Raw genomic sequence first — 16,342 nt, 5'->3', positions numbered from 1 at the left:
TGTGTAGCCCCCAGAGTCAAATTAGACAGAAGCAGCCTGCAACAATCGGGCTCAGCTCTATTGGCATGACTGGTAACACGTCGGACTGGCGAGTGGGAGCCACGGGTGCAATCCCTGCTCTGCATGGTTCAAATGGAACAACATTGGACTACAGTCTGATGGACAGTCAGCTAAATGCAGGACAAGAAGCTTAACATATCATGATGGGCAACAATGATCCGGTTAAAGCCCTTTGAATTGAATTGAAATATAGCTAGTTACTGTTTAAATATTAGTATATTTACAGTTGCAAATTGTTTTTGCCAAATGATCTAAAACTGGGGTCTTCAATGTTTTTCAGGCCAAGGACCCCTTAGCTGAGAGAGAGAGATGAAGCAGGGACCCCCCCCCCCCCCTCTACACTATACATACTGAATACAGTTGTGTTTCATAGATTTCATACTGTAGATAGCTTCATAGACTTGTTTGACAGACACTGTTGGATTCATGTTAAATGTGTATTTTCAGACATTTAACCACTTAAACAGTAAACTTGACCTTTGGCTCTGTACTTGGTCTGCTCTTTTTCCCCCTCTACACCAAACCTCTTTGCCGGCGTTGTGAGCTTGTAGATCTACTATGTTTGGCTTAAGTCCTCCTCAGAATAGGGATGCTAGGGTTCAAGTGGTTAATGTAAAAAAAAAAAAAAGTTCCTAGAACACAAAGATTTGGCGGCCCCCCCTGTAGTAACTCTGAGGACCCTCTAGGGGTCCCGGACCCCCTGTTGAAGACCCCTTGATATTCTAAAAGTTCTAAACTGGCATCATCATCATCAGACAAAATGACCAAATTGCACAATATTGTATATGCAGCGCCCTGACCCGGATTTGAACCCATGACCCACGCCTCACTGGTCTAGCCCAGTGGTTATCAAACTTTTCATGTCAAGGACCCCCAAATGGACACTTATTAGCCCGCGGACCCCCATTTGAAAAGATATGCAAGGGACCCCGATAACAGGAGATTTTTCTGGCTCTAGCAGTGATTCTCAACCATTTTCATTTCAAGGACCCCCAGTTTGACATGCATTATTAGGCTACGGACCCCATTTAATGGCATTTATATCTCTGGGAGAATTCATATTGTAAAATCAATGTTAATTTAACTCTGAGAGTGTACAAATGGAACCAAATGGACCCTACTCCATTTGGTTCCATTTGTACACTCTCAGAGTTACAGACCCATAAGGGTCCATTTGGTTCCTATAAATCTTTTAGCTGGGGACCCCCTGGTATCCCCTCAAGTACCCCTGCCTGGGGGTCCCCGGGCCCCACTTTGAGAACCAATGCGTGTTGTATTCATGCATGGTGGCTTGAATGTGATGCTATTAGTCATCAGGGCCACTTGAGAAGTGCTCCCCCCCCCCCCCACCTCTCTACAACACACTACACTGACCCCAGGTCAGCCTCTACAGGTTCTATCAATGCAAAACAATGCGGGCTCTGGATCAGATATCGCGGTATCCCCGCCGGTCCAGAGAGCCGTTAAATGACTTCTCTGTAACTGCTCTCTGCTCACAGAGCCAGCATTTACACTGCCGTGCTGCGAGCTTCTCCTCCGTCTTTAGTAAGAAATAAACAAAACTACGTCACTACTCAGCGAAACAAAGGTTGTTTTGTGTTGTTGAAAGTCTATTCTCCAGGATGGGAAGCCTTTCAGGACCCCACCTCCTCTCTATAATACACTTTATGGGCAGATAATTTAATATTGTCCGCCCAGACGTAAATTATTGTATTTGCTCCTCTGCGCCCCCTACAGATTTAGTCAATATAAATTACCATTGAGCAGATCTGTAGAGGGCGCAGTGGAGCAAATCAAATAATTCCCGTCTGGCGGACATATTTTATTATCTGCCCATAAAGTGTATTAAACAGAGAAGGTGGGGTGCTAAGAGGCTTTCCACCCTGGAGAACAGACTTCAAACAACACAAAACAATCTTTATTTCAGTAAGTAGAAAAAAAGTTTTGTTTATTTTGACTAAAGACGGAGACGAGCAGACCGTTTAGAGAGAACTCACCAACGGCCCTCTGGACCAAGAGCTAATCTCGCGGTAACTCCACTTCCTCACTTCCTGACTAAACCCAAGGTAATTAGAAAAGAAGGTAGTCAACGGGCCTTTTGCGTGTTGTTGAAGGCAAGGGGCCGGGGGGGGCGGGGCCGGGGGGGGCTGGGAGGCCACGCCCCTTCCGGTCATAGCGGCTTCTTAACCGAGTTGCCTCGCTCCAAACAAACAATGTATCGCGACGGAGAAACACGTATTTTGGTACTTTTTTCTGTCAACGGGCGGAGAAAACAAACGAACGGTAAGAAACTCCAACTCAACTCTTTAACTCAAGGCGTTAATGTGTACAGCCGAACGTTTGTATGAGTTGTCTCTTTCTCGTCACAGCATGTCAGAGCGTGCAACAAGTGTGTGTGTGTGTATATGTATATATATATACATATATATGGGGGGGGTAGGTTAAGACTTAGACAGGGGCCATTTTCGAATTGCAGCCTCCTGAAGGTGTATCTTTAGGGCAGTTTTGAAAGTGAGTAGGGTTTTACACTCCTTTTGGTAGGGCATTCCACATTTTTGATGAATAGCATGAGAACGAGTTAATTCCCTTAGTTGAGCCAAATCTGGGTTGAACATGATTTGTGGAGCTGCCTCTGGTGTTATGATCATGGACTTTTTGGAAGGAGAGGCTCTGGCGGCTAGAGGAAACCATAGCTAGCGGTGCTCACTTTAGCCTAGCCTCTGCTACCGTGCTACTTAGCTGACACTCGCCGTGAGAGCACGAATTGTTTGTTGGCAGCGTGGTCGCTGATCCAAAGGTTTGTTTTATTTCACACGTTTATGTTCTCGTCAATGAGTTGTATGTCATGTTTTATTATGAGTTTAATTGATTGTTTGTTTTATTTCACTTTGTTAAGATGGCACCATCAGAGAAAACAAGGAAAAGAACCCAACAACGGAAAAGAGCCAAAACACGGGAAAGAGCCCAATTCCTCTACCCAGGTGAGCAGTGAGTGAACACTACTAACCAGATTTATACGTCGTCGCATGACGGCGGTGCACACTGAAAATAGCCGATCTACAAGCTCACAACATGTGGTGCATCATGATGTGATGTGTTGTGAGCTTGTAGATCTGCAACGTTTTGGCAGTGGTGGAAAGTAACTAAGTACATTTACTCAAGTACTGTACTTAAGTAAAATGTTGTATTTCTAATTTTCAGTAGGCTACTATTGCTTCTACTCGGGGTCATACATATGTTCCCCTTTTGGTACTTTAGTATATTTTGATGCCAATACTTTTGTAAGAAGGCAGTCAAATTCATGCTCACCAACAGAACAGTATAAAATATGTCATATTTCATATGTCATGTGACATTGCTATCAACATAAATACAAATAAAAAACAACCTAAGCATTATGAAACACATGGCCCTCCTCAGTTTCAGAAACAACCACAGCGAGTATTTTTGTACTCTTGTTTGAGCTTACAAAAAAATGTCTCTTGAAGTCTTGTTCAGTTGTCCTTTATTATACATTATAAGATCTAAGCCCTTTGTCAATGTATGGTTTTCTTTTCTTATGCCCTGGGAATGATAAATACTTTATACATGATAAAAAGTATGGTACTCCAAACAAACCTCATTTAACCATAGTAAATAATGTAGGGTATTACAGTATGTTGAGAAAGGAGGATAAACATGTGGTTACATGTGCTCAATTGATATAAATTATTTTAAGCGTAGAATCAAGCCATCCAGGCTCCTGGTGAATCATGGCCATAAAACATTTTATTCTGTGAAAAAACGAGTTTGAATATTTAATGATATGATATACTACATTTAATAAATACCCTTTGTTTTTCACAGAATCAAATACTTTATGATGATAATGATTCATCATGACCCTTGATGGTATGCCCTATAGACTACCAAATATGAGGGTATATACAGGCACATACAAATGAAATGCATGTTTATCAGATTGATAAATACATATGTATCAATCTATCAACAGAATTCAAAGCTGTTCCTCCTGGCGCTGGACCTGGAGATGGAGATTTGGCCTGTGATCTCTGCACTTGGAGGAGGAAAGCTGTGAAAACCTGTCTTCAGTGTCTGGCCTCATACTGTGACACTCACATCGAGGAGCACAATCAATTTCCTTGCTTAATGAAACACAAGCTGATCGAAGCCTCCAGCAAGCTTCACCAGGAGTACATCTGCTCTCGTCACAACAAGTTGACTGAGTTTTTATGTCGTACATTTTTATGTCGTACAGATAAGCAGTTTATCTGTTCTCTGTGCTCCGTGGAAGAACACGAAGGTCACGATATGATCTCAGTTGCAGCAGAACATATTGAGAGACAGAAAGAGCTCGATACGAGTCAGCAGAACATCCAGCAGAGAATCCAGGAGAGGGAGAAAGACCTGAAGGTGCTTCAAAAGGAGGTGGAGTGCATCAACCACTGTGCTGGCAAAGCAGTGGAGGACAGTGACACCCTCTTTTCTGAGGTGAGGGAGCTGATCAGAGAGCAGCGGGAAAGTGAAGTGAGTCGTACTGAACAACTGACTAGGCGTGTGCAGCAGGAAGTCACCGAACTGGGGAGGAGAGGCGCTGAGCTGGAGCAGCTCAGCGCTTTTTTTTTTTTTTTCGATTTTCTACACCTCCTTCCCCTCAACGATCAGTGACTCTACACACCCAGTCAGCAGCAATGACCGTCCTCAGAGATGCTTTGTAGATGAGACCAGGACCATGTCCAAGATCAGGGACAATGTAAGTGACATGAAGCTACAAAATGATGCCCGACACACACTACAAACAAAAAAAAAACGTTGAGCTGGACTCTGCTTTTTCAGCGCTCCAATGAAACCTCAATCAATCATGTTTTGTTTCACCAATTTCACTCCCCTTCTCTCATCCCACAATTCCTGCTTTATTCCGTAAAGGAAAAAAATCGGGGCGACAGAAGTCTACAGTGATGTTTACATGCACATGTGTTTTATCTTCATATCATGGTCATCAGTATTATTATGTCATGTCTTTCCAGAAAGTCAGTGATTATTATTCTCACAAAAAAATAAAGACGAAACACTATTCATCAATATTATGTTTTTGATGTTTACATGTAGCCAGTTTTAAAACGGAATAGTTGAGATCTCCAATAATCATAGTTCATATATACTCTAGGTGTGTCAGTTAACGTTATACACTCAAAAACGACCTCAGCCTTTGTACATTACATCTATTTTATATTTTGCTGCCTTAGTGTGTAGTTGTATATCTGACACTTAGGATTTGTCTTAGCCTGTGTTTTAGTAATTCTTTTTTTTTTCTTAATTTTTCCCCCCGCTTAGTAATATACTTAAATTCATCGGATCGTCTCGTCTGATCTGAGGTCGTAAAGCAACAGGTTGCTGGTGTGGCTCCCGATGAAGGGAACCCCCCGTCCGCACGCTCCGTTGCGTGGGTCGGCCGGAGTCCGCCGGGCGCACGCACGCAGGCTGCTTAGAGACACGAGGTCCACAGGCAGCCCACACTTCAGGGGACAAAGGCCTCGGAAGGCCTGCAACGCCCCAGCCGCAGAGACCCGCGAGGGGCCTCCGATTGATTGTGGGGCGACCCTCAGACAGGCGTAGCCCCGGGATGGACCCGAGGCCGCAAGGTGCATTCGAAGTGTTGATGATCAATGTGTCCTGCAATTCACATTACTTCTCACAGCTCAAGTAATGTTGTACTTGAGAGAAGTAAAGAGACAGTAAAGATTTCTGTGTTGTGAATTGGTGCTTGCATTGGAGCTGACATTTGGATTAGAACCCCCATCTTCACTTTCCGCCAGGGCTGTCTATGTCCTCCAGTGGTCATTCTTGTGGGGCAGAGCACCTGTCCTTAAGTACTCCAGCCTAACTGATGTTGGAACTGGGGTTGCAATGAGGATACACTTAGAGAGACAATACTTACAAAACTGCAATAATAAGCATAAGACTTAGAATCCTGAGTTAAAACCACTTGTGTAATTGAGTTGATGATCTTGATGGATTGATAATGTAGGAAATGATTCAATGCATTATGAAGTCAATCAATTTCACTAGGATTCAGTTTGATTAAATTATATGATCAATTTCAAAACAGACTTGCATAAATAAGAAAGAAAATCACAAATGTTATTGTGTAACTAGTTTACTCTGTATTAGTGTATTTTAGATTCCCACAAAACGTTAAACCAAGCTCTATATTTTCAGCACATTTATTTTCAGGAAATGCCATTCCATTAAAAAAAAATTACTACAAAAATAATTGACCATAATCAATAACATCCCACATCGATGCAGTTGAACTGCCATCTACCTGGAGATCAAAGAATTTACAAAGTTCTCTATTTTTCTGCCTGTGGGATTTTGTGAGCTAATTTCATTTCTCCATCCTGCAGGGGCAAGATCCTGGCCAAGAGGATTAATGTGCGCATTGAGCATGTGAAGCACTCACAGTGCAGATACTATCACTGGTACTATCACCAACAAAACAAAAAGGTTTGGAATTAATCAAATGTTTTGGAAAATGTTCAAAACTGTTAGTTTTCAGGATTCAAATTCTAAAATGGCAAAAGTAGCAGATCTACAAGCTCGAAACGTGGCGTGAAGCGGCGTGTTTCGAGCTTGTAGATCTGCTAGTTTTTATGCTTTTGTGTGACACTGTAGATGAGACGGCAACGAAATACATTGTTTTTGTCAAACATTACGTGAAAGACAGGTAAAATGTGGTAAAATGCAGTGCTACTTGATACGTTGTTAGCTTGTAGGTCTGTTCTTTTTGTCACGTGACACCTTCGCTCGAGTCTGTGTTGGGGCGTTGATGGCACACTGGTTTAAGAGTCTCATTATTGCACTGTATGATTTCTATAGTCCTGGAAATGGGGTAAAATACTTTGGAAAAGTTATGGAAAAGTTTTGAAAAATCATTGTTAAAAATGTGTGGGAACCCTGTGTAAAGGACTTAAAAGACCATTTGCGCCAGACCATTTGCGCCAGAGGCAGCCGCTCGCCTCACCCCAGCACGAGGGTCCGCAGCCGCTCGCTTCCACTGTAGGAGTATACCTGGACCACAGTGCAGGTACTTTGTCCTTCTACAGTGTGTCTGACTACACAGTCAGGACTACACAATGTAGAATTTGATTTGCTATAGCTGTGAGCACAATAGTAATGGTGTAATTATGACATGTAATTTACTTTGTTTTCTCCTCAACAGTGTATCATAAGTGTATGCCAAAGCAGTGCCAGGGACTCCACAACCACAAGGTACAATTTTATTTGAGTTTTGCAGTGATATAAATGGTGAGTTTGTAAGTGAGATGAGTAAGTACCCCCACCAAACAGAGAATCTTAGCCTTACTCCAAGATGAAATGGAGCAAGGACTTTGTGTGTGTGTGTGTGTGTGGTAAAATAATCCACCAGAAGGAAAACATTTTTTAGTTACTCCACTTTCAGATCTTCTGAATATAGTAGGGGGTACTAAGTGAAAAATCGTTACGCGGCGGATAAAAGCATGAAATTTGATACAGATGTCCCTTGGGTCATCCTAAAACATCCTAGAAGGGGTGCCCAAAAAAATCTTAAACAGGAAGTGAGTTATGGACAAAATCCAAAATGGCCACCTAAACTGTTGACCGTTGACTCAAAAGACACCAAAATAATCTCCAAAAAGCATAAAATGTGGCACACATGTCCTTTGGGTCATCCTAAGACATCCTAGAAGGGGAGCCCAAAAAAATCTGAAACAGGAAGTGAGTTATTGACCAAATTGAAAATGGCCGCCTAGTGTTGTCGATTGACTCAAAAGACAACTAAAGAATCTCCAAAAAGTATAAAATGTGTCACACATGTCCCTTGGGTCATCCTAAGACATCCTAGAAGGGGTGCCCAAAAAAGTCTTCAACAGGAAGTGAGTTATTGACTAAATTGAAAATGGCCGCCTACAGTGTTGGCGATTGACTCAAAAAGCCTATAGAATCTCCAAAAAGTATACAATTTGGCACATATGTCTCTTGGGTCATCCTAACACATCCTAGAAGGGGTGCCAAAAATAATCTGAAACAGGAAGTGAGTTATTGACTAAATTGAAAATGGTCGCCTACAGTGTTGAAAGATGATGCAAGATACCTACAGAATCTCATAAAAGCATGAAATGTGGTACAAATGTCCCTTGGGTGATCTGAACGCATCCTACAAGGGGTGCCCAAAAAGGTTTTAAACAGGAAGTGACCGCCTAAAAGCAGTTGACACAAAAGAGAACATAAGGGGACGTCATAAAAGTGTATAATTTGGTACGTACATTGAGTGCTTCTTAATATATCCTAGAAGGGGTTATTTATTTGTTTGCTTGTTTATTAAACTTTTTAGGAAGGGACCATGTTGAAGAAATTCTAAATGGCTGTTTAAACAGTTGACCATGGCAGTCTGCATATTATGCAGACTCAATACGACAGGTTATGCAGTGCATAACTTGCCGTATTTTGTAGTCTACCTTCTGTTTTCATTTCTACATCACTTATTTATTTTACTTTCTGCATAATTTTTTTATTGTACTCTTTGAATCTTCTTTATTTATCTAACTCTCTGCATATTCTCATTTATTTTACTCTGCATCTTATCTTACTCTGCATATTCTTATTTTACTCTCTGCATCTTATTTATTTTGCACTCTACATCTTCTTGCTTGTTTTACACTCTATCTTCTCATGTATTTTCTTCTTGATCATTACTGTTTTTTTGTGATTAGTGTTTAGTAACTACATGTATTCATGTGTGCCATTTCACAATTACCAGCACATTGGCATAATGCTCTGCAAGGTAACCCAGCATCCCGGCATCTACACTTTCTCGAACAGAAGGGCTCAGCTTTGCAGCCACACTTGAGTTCTCTACAAACTTAAGCAGCCTCTGGCAAGAGTGTCCATAAAGGTGTCCACGAATCAGCGACTTTAATTTATTTGTCAGGAGATGGTAGAGATTGCATAGCTTTCAGGCTTCTGGACCAAATGCTAGATTGGCTGCTCGATTTGAATATTGTAGCAGTGCAGCCCGTGTGGGAGGAGTGTTTTCCATTGAGAGACTATTCAAACTTTTTTTGGCACCCCTTAGGATGCATTCAGATCACCCAAGGGACATTTGTACCAAATTTCATGCTTTTATGAGATTATTTTTTATGAGTGTCTTTTGCATCATCTGTCAAGACTGTACACAGCCATTTTCAATTTAGTCAATAACTCACTTCCTGTTTCAGATAATTTCAGGCACCCCTTCTAGGATGTCTTAGGATGACCCAAGGGACATGTATGCCATTATGAGATTCTTTAGTTGTCTTTTGAGTCAATCGACAACACTGTAGGCGGTCATTTTCAATTTTGTCAATGACTCACTTCCTGTTTAAGATTTTTTTGGGCACCCCTTCTGGGATGTCTTGGGATGACCCAAGGGACATGTATGCCAAATTGTATGCTTTTATGAGATTCTTTAGTTGTCTTTTGAGTCAATAGATAACACTGTAGGCGGCCATTTTCAATTTTGTCAATAACTCAGTTCCTGCTTAAGATTTCTTTGGGCACCCCTTCTAGGATGTCTTAGGATGACCAAAAAGACATGTGTGCCAAATTGTATGCTTTTATGAGATTCTTTAGTTGTCTTTTGAGTCAATCGACAACACTAGGCGGCCATTTTCAATTTAGTCAATAACTCACTTCCTGTTTCAGATTCCTTTGGGCACCCCCTTCTAGGATGTCTTAGGATGACCCAAGGGACATATGTGCCAAATTTTATGCTTTTTGGAGATTCTTTTGGTGTCTTTTGAGTCAACGGTCAACAGTTTAGGTGGCCATTTTGAATTATGTCCATAAGTCACTTCCTGTTTAAGATTTTTTTGGGCACCCCTTCTAGGATGTTTTAGGATGACCCAAGGGACATCTGTATCAAATTTCATGCTTTTATCCGCCGCGTAACGATTTGGCCATTTTTTGTGCTTAGTACCCCCTACTAATAGAAAAATTCCATTGACTGGATCTGTAGAGGGCGCAGCAGAGTAACGAAATAATAGTGTAAATAATGTATTTACTGATCTATAGAACACAATGCAACTACATTGAAATTAATTATTGTCTTTGTAGGTGGGAGACGTGCCACCTGGATTCTTGACCTGCTTTCAGCACCATCAAAGTAAAAGTAAGTTTCTCCTTTGGTTTTACATGTCCCTATTCTCATATATAGATTAAATGATATACATAGTTTATTCTTATGTAGGTGTATTGCCAATCCATAGAACACAATGCAGACACATTGATGAACTAACATTGATGAACTCTTAACTAAAGTATTTTGCAACCATTTTGAATTATCATCTTTGCAGCTTTTTGTACGTGCCACCATCTCAACCTGTTTGAAGGGCCTGGTTTGTCTCTCACCCAACAACCTGTCACTACTGTCAAATTAAATGTAAGTATTTCTTTCATACAATGTACCTTACCTTGCCATAACTCCAAATATCAGTAAGATAGCTTCAATAATTGCTTAAAGTCTTTCTTAGCACATAAACAATTGCAGATGAAGTAGATTGTGAACATGAAATCCAGTTCTGCATATTGCTATAGTACTGTTCACTCCACAAATGTATGTTCCTTATAAATGGGACATAATTTAAAAGTCAAACAGGCTTTCCAATGGTTTAAAAGTTATTTCCAAAAAAGAGAAATCCACCAAATATCTCAACTTTTAGTTCTATATTTGCTTGTTTATTTGTTTATTCTTATGTAGGTGTATGCTGAGTTCCAGTGGATCACAAACCACAACCAGCCCAACACACTCTATGCTGAGATTGATCACCACACTCTACATTTGAGGGCCATTTTTAGGCAGAAAGCATCCCATTTCAGTTTTGGCTGAAATGTTCAAAGTTAACAGGTAAAATATATTATTGATCTAATAGATATGACAAGTGAAATGATCCAAATTAGCTGTCTTTACAATTTCAACATTATTATTATTGCATAAACTTTCATCTTTTACAAACAATGAATTCAATACCCATAATTCTAGCTTCACATGTGTACTTTTTAAGAATCTCATATCAGAAGACAGAGCCTTGAAGCATAAAGAATAGTTACACCCTTCCAGTCAGAGCTCCTATGTCTTGAAAGAGCCTTGAAGCAGCCTATGTCAATCCTGAAAGTTCCAAGCTCTGAAAGCACAGATGCCTAACCTGACCGAAACGATTGCCATTAGGGAAGTGTGCACTCTTGCCTTGAAGACAACTGTGTCCGCCAGGATATGACTCTTATCTGGAAGGGTATAACTTTTCTATATGCTGCAAGGCTCTGTCTTCTGATATGACATTCTATAAAAAGTGCAAATGTGAAGCTAGAATTCTGATCATTAAATTAATTGTTTGTGAAAGATAAAAGTTAATACAATAATAATGTTAAAGTCGTAAAGACAGCTAATTTGTTATATCATGTATACAAATAATATCTTGACCTGTTCATCATGGACTGTTCATCAGCCAAAACTGAAATGGTATGCTTTCTGCCTAAATATTGAACCTAAAACATGGCATGTGGCAATCAAGTTCAGCATAGAATGTGTTGAGCTGGTTCTGGTTTGTAATTCACTGGAACTCAGCATACACCTACATAAAAAAACAACAAGCAAACATGGAACAAAAAGTTCAGATGTTTTGACATTATTTCTTTTTTTTAACAATGCTTCATGTCTCAAACACAGCTACCCAAGAAATAGTGGACCACTTAAATGGCATGTTCTCTTTGTCCAAGCTGACAAAGGCTGTTAATGAGATTTTGCAGCAATATGGTCACACTATTACAGATATTACCCTGGATGAAGTTGTCAGCACAGTCATGGACTCTTAACATTCTCTTTAATGCCACATCTGCAGGTGCAGAGTTGTCTTCTTTCAAGCAAAGAAAAACAGTTATTGAGCAGAGCTATCCATTGGTAAAGCCAATACACAATTATTTCAAAAAATGTTATTCAAGGAGGAGGGAAGAAGATGTCATTTGCACTTTAAGTGGATCCATTACGCCTCAGATATAAAATGATAGGACCACACACTGGAAATATGTCATACTTTTATATAATTTAGTGTATGCATACCTTTTATAACAAAAAATAACTATTTTTTTAAACTTTTTGTGTCAGTATTTATTTTTGCCTTTGTATTTCATGTGTGTGAGTGTTATAGAAGAAGGAAAATATGTCATTGAACAGTGAAATAGAAGATTTAATTTGGACAGTCAGTTGCTCTTGCTGTTCAAACTGAAAAGCAAAGGGTGTAAAGGTTTGCAATGTATGTGATGTTGAATGGTTCTTTGTCTGTTCTCAGGTTGACTCTTAGAAAATTGACTGTGGTTGATAGAAGTTGACTGTAAGAGTTGACCATGACATTGAGTGCTTTGGTGTCTGTGGTGAGGTGCATCAGTCAGTTCTGTCTTTGTGACAGTACAACAGCCAAAAGTGAACTCTGTAATAGACTGATATCCAATTTTACATTTTGAATGCTGCAATAATGGAATGACATCCAGCACTTTCTCATGTATTGATCAATACACCTCTTATACCATAGCAATCCTGGGCTCTTTTGAGACAGTTGAAAAAAAAACGCAAGTAAGAACTATCAAGTACTCATCAGTCATGGAACAGACTTTCATATTAGAAATTCTACCATAGTCAATCAAATCTGCATACAACAGATCTATGACGTCCTGTTTTAAAGACTCATTCTAAATAGTTTTCAGACTTTGGCCATCTGCTTTCCAAGGGTCCCTCCTGGAGGAATCAACCTCAAAGTTTCCATTGACATGTTTTGGAAGTCCAGTTTGGCCAGGCAGAGGAAGTGAACAAAAGACTCCTCCGTCTAAGTGTCCCGTTCTGACTGGCTTAGAATGCACACATGCACCTAGTGCTGCTTGAGGTATAATCTCTGAATGTCTCTTTTCTTTTCCAATGCTGCTTTTGAAGGAACCAAACTGCTCTGCAATAATCCATTTACTGCTCCTTTTGTCACTGGCTGAAATACTGATATCATAAATGGCTTTGCATGGTGTTGGTTTATCAGATTGCAGTGCCATGCATAGATGCTTTTGAAAAGAACATCTTTCTTCATTGTTCTTCTCTGAGAGATGTTTTTTTTTCAACCTCAATCAACGCTTTCTTCACAAAATCTAGAAAGCAAATAGAAAACATAGTGAACAAACTGAAGATTATGAAAAGCTATTGTGACTAAATTATGACACCAAACACATCACATTACCTGGACAGCAGGTTCCTCCAGAAGTTTGATTTGCTCCTGCACCATGGTCTCAAGCTCCTGTAGTTGATGAACCCAGGCAAGACAGATTAAAGAAAGCGATGAGGCAGAAGACAATCATTTTGTAATTATATATATTTTTTTGGTACTATGTTGCATGAGAGGCATCTGTTGGTCTTGTTGAGTTGGAAGTTGTCATTGTATTTATTGCAAAGACTCCAAGCTGCTACACTGGACAATTTAAACAATTTGTTATGTCACAAGCTGTGATTTGGGTGATTATAGTACTGCTCAGTGTGTACATATGTGTGATGTATGATGAACCTTCTTGAATTTCTTGTTTTTCTGATCCCCGTGGATTTCCATCTTGAACTGGGTTCTCAGCATGGATTCTGCAACAGCCTCTTTCCGCCGCTTGATGCTCTCAATCTTTGTCTTACAAACTACACTGCAACCCTGTCCACTGCTAGCTATATTTATTATATATTATTATTATTATATAATATATAATATATATTATATTTATTTATATTTCTGTTTATTTGTTTCAGTGAGGAGTATGGATATGTGATGTATGATGAACCTTCTTGAATTTCTTGTTTTTCTGATCCCCGTGGATTTCCATCTTGAACTGGGTTCTCAGCATGGATTCTGCAACAGCCTCTTTCTGCCGCTTATGCTCTCAATCTTTGTCTTACAAACTACACTGCAACCCTGTCCACTGCTAGCTATATTTATTATATATTATTATTATATATTATATTATATATTTATTTATATTTCTGTTTATTTGTTTCAGTGAGGAGTATGGATATGTATGATGAACCTTCTTGAATTTCTTGTTTTTCTGATCCCTGTGGATTTCCATCTTGAACTGGGTTCTCAGCATGGATTCTGCAACAGCCTCTTTCCGCCACTTGATGCTCTCAATCTTTGTCTTACAAACTACACTGCAACCCTGTCCACTGCTAGCTATATTTATTATATATTATTATTATATAATATATTATATAATATATTATATATATTATATTTATATTTCTGTTTATTTGTTTCAGTGAGGAGTATGGATATGTATGATGAACCTTCTTGAATTTCTTGTTTTTCTGATCCCTGTGGATTTCCATCTTGAGCTGGGTTCTCAGCATGGATTCTGCAACAGCCTCTTTCTGCCGCTTTATGCTCTCAATCTTTGTCTTACAAACTACACTGCAACCCTGTCCACTGCTAGCTATATTTATTATATAATATATTATATATATTTATATTTCTGTTTATTTGTTTCAGTGAGGAGTATGGATATGTGTGATGTATGATGAACCTTCTTGAATTTCTTGTTTTTCTGATCCCCGTGGATTTCCATCTTGAACTGGGTTCTCAGCATGGATTCTGCAACAGCCTCTTTCCACCGCTTGATGCTCTCAATCTTTGTCTTACAAACTACACTGTTTTGTTTTTTTTTGCTTTGTTTTTCTTACTGCGACGGTATTTACGTCTTTTTGTTTGGGGCTCCATGTCTCAAGAACGTCGGCACTAGCGACGGTATTTACGTCTTTTTGTTTGGGGCTCCATGTCTCAAGAACGTCGGCACTACGTCCACTGCTAGCTATATTTATTATATATTATTATTATATTTCTATATATTTATATTTCTGTTTATTTGTTTTCTGTTTGGGGGGGTTTGCATGTTGTGTTTTGGTTCATCTTTGTAGAAAATACAAAAATGGGAGTGACTTCATATGCAATGACTTTGTATGCAATGACTTTTGACATACTAGACTTGAATTATCCCCAATAAATAAGTGTTTAAAAAAAAAGGCAAAGAACTTTGTCCCCAGTCATAATTGAAGGGCAATCAGTCAAATGGTAAACAGAGTTGAATCCATGACCGTATTTTCCAGTTTTCTCTTGAATGTCAAGTTTTCCACCTTCTCCTAGCTGTTAAAGGCATTCTGCATCAGAAAACACCTGGTTGTTGTATACATATAGTGCCAAACCCTGTAGCTAATTCAATTTCTTCCCAAATGTTTTCTGTGTTTGTTTGGGCACCACCAGACCCTCCCTGTATTGTTACTTGGCTTTCTATTTATTTTTGTTCACCGTAGCTTGTTAATAAATAACTTTTCAGTTCACCTCAACCTCTGTCTGTCAAGTATGTAATTTGGGTATATGTTACCATGCCTTCCTCCTAGACCACCACATATCACTGTTCAAACTGAAAAGCAAAGGGTGAAATGTTCTCCACTAAATGATCTTGCAGAGTTTGACACCGAGTTATCTTAATTCCAAAATAGCAAGCCATGACACGTGGGATATTCTCATGGCACAAAGACAAGTCAGCTGCGTCTGATTCTTAATCAAGACCACGGGCCGGTTTGGAAGCAACTATTGGAAGTGTGGCAGATAGGTCCTAACCAAATGTCAATACTATAATGTCAATACTGTTGAATGCATTCACAAGTAATACACACAAACTTTACAGGGATAAAACATTCAATTTATTGTGTAACATTAAAAGGAGTTGCCCATTGTTTGTCACCTGTAACTCCTCTGCAGTACTGACACTGTGGGTTGAACTGCCAAACAGAGCATTGACCAAACCATGTAGATTAAGTAGGGGAGGTCCCAGTGGAAGGTGCCATGTACTGTAGAGGGCGAGGGGTGTTTCACAATGTTTATGGCAAAGTATTCTATGGTATTCAGAAATGAATTCAAACACGAAATGGTGTTCAGTCTGAAAGTACAATATCTATTTATGTGTTGGGTTATTCATGATATATTTGTCAGCTGGTAGATAAGCTATTTTTGAAGGTTAATTGCTTCCTCTGCTGTGGTAGGATCCTCTCCTATAAAAAGGAGACTGCAGATTCAGAGCTTCAGTTATGCTCAGGCGGGCAGAGAGCTAAGAGCCCAGTCAGAGTTGCCAGGGGCCCAGTGGTGTGTTCTAGATTGTTTTGGAGGGTATACTATAACAATTCCCCCCCAGTTCCCTGACA

General features: G+C 39.6%; 1 protein-coding gene and 1 long non-coding RNA gene across 2 annotated transcripts; both read left to right on the top strand.

The window, feature by feature from the left end:
• Nucleotides 1-2,280: 2,280 nt before the first annotated feature.
• Nucleotides 2,281-5,676, top strand: LOC308075724 (uncharacterized protein; the record flags this gene model as incomplete). The annotated part of the gene is made up of 5 exons (XM_080415670.1): nt 2,281-2,343; nt 2,957-3,041; nt 4,055-4,651; nt 4,743-4,813; nt 5,476-5,676. Exons 2-5 carry the CDS (start codon nt 2,957-2,959, stop codon nt 5,674-5,676), a joined length of 954 nt encoding a protein of 317 aa, XP_080271796.1. The 5' UTR covers nt 2,281-2,343.
• A 1,060-nt stretch (nt 5,677-6,736) lies between these two features.
• Nucleotides 6,737-15,442, top strand: LOC308076519. The gene is made up of 5 exons (XR_013932290.1): nt 6,737-7,147; nt 7,283-7,332; nt 10,195-10,249; nt 10,434-10,519; nt 11,976-15,442. It is a non-coding gene; the product is annotated as an uncharacterized lncRNA (long non-coding RNA).
• The last annotated feature ends 900 nt before the right edge of the window (nt 15,443-16,342 follow it).

This window comes from Gymnoscopelus braueri, assembly GCF_963280865.1.
Source record: "Gymnoscopelus braueri genome assembly, chromosome: 20".
Lineage (NCBI taxonomy): Eukaryota > Metazoa > Chordata > Actinopteri > Myctophiformes > Myctophidae > Gymnoscopelus > Gymnoscopelus braueri.
The sequence above is the reverse complement of the archived record's forward strand: the minus strand, read 5'-3'. Positions and strand labels throughout refer to the sequence as shown.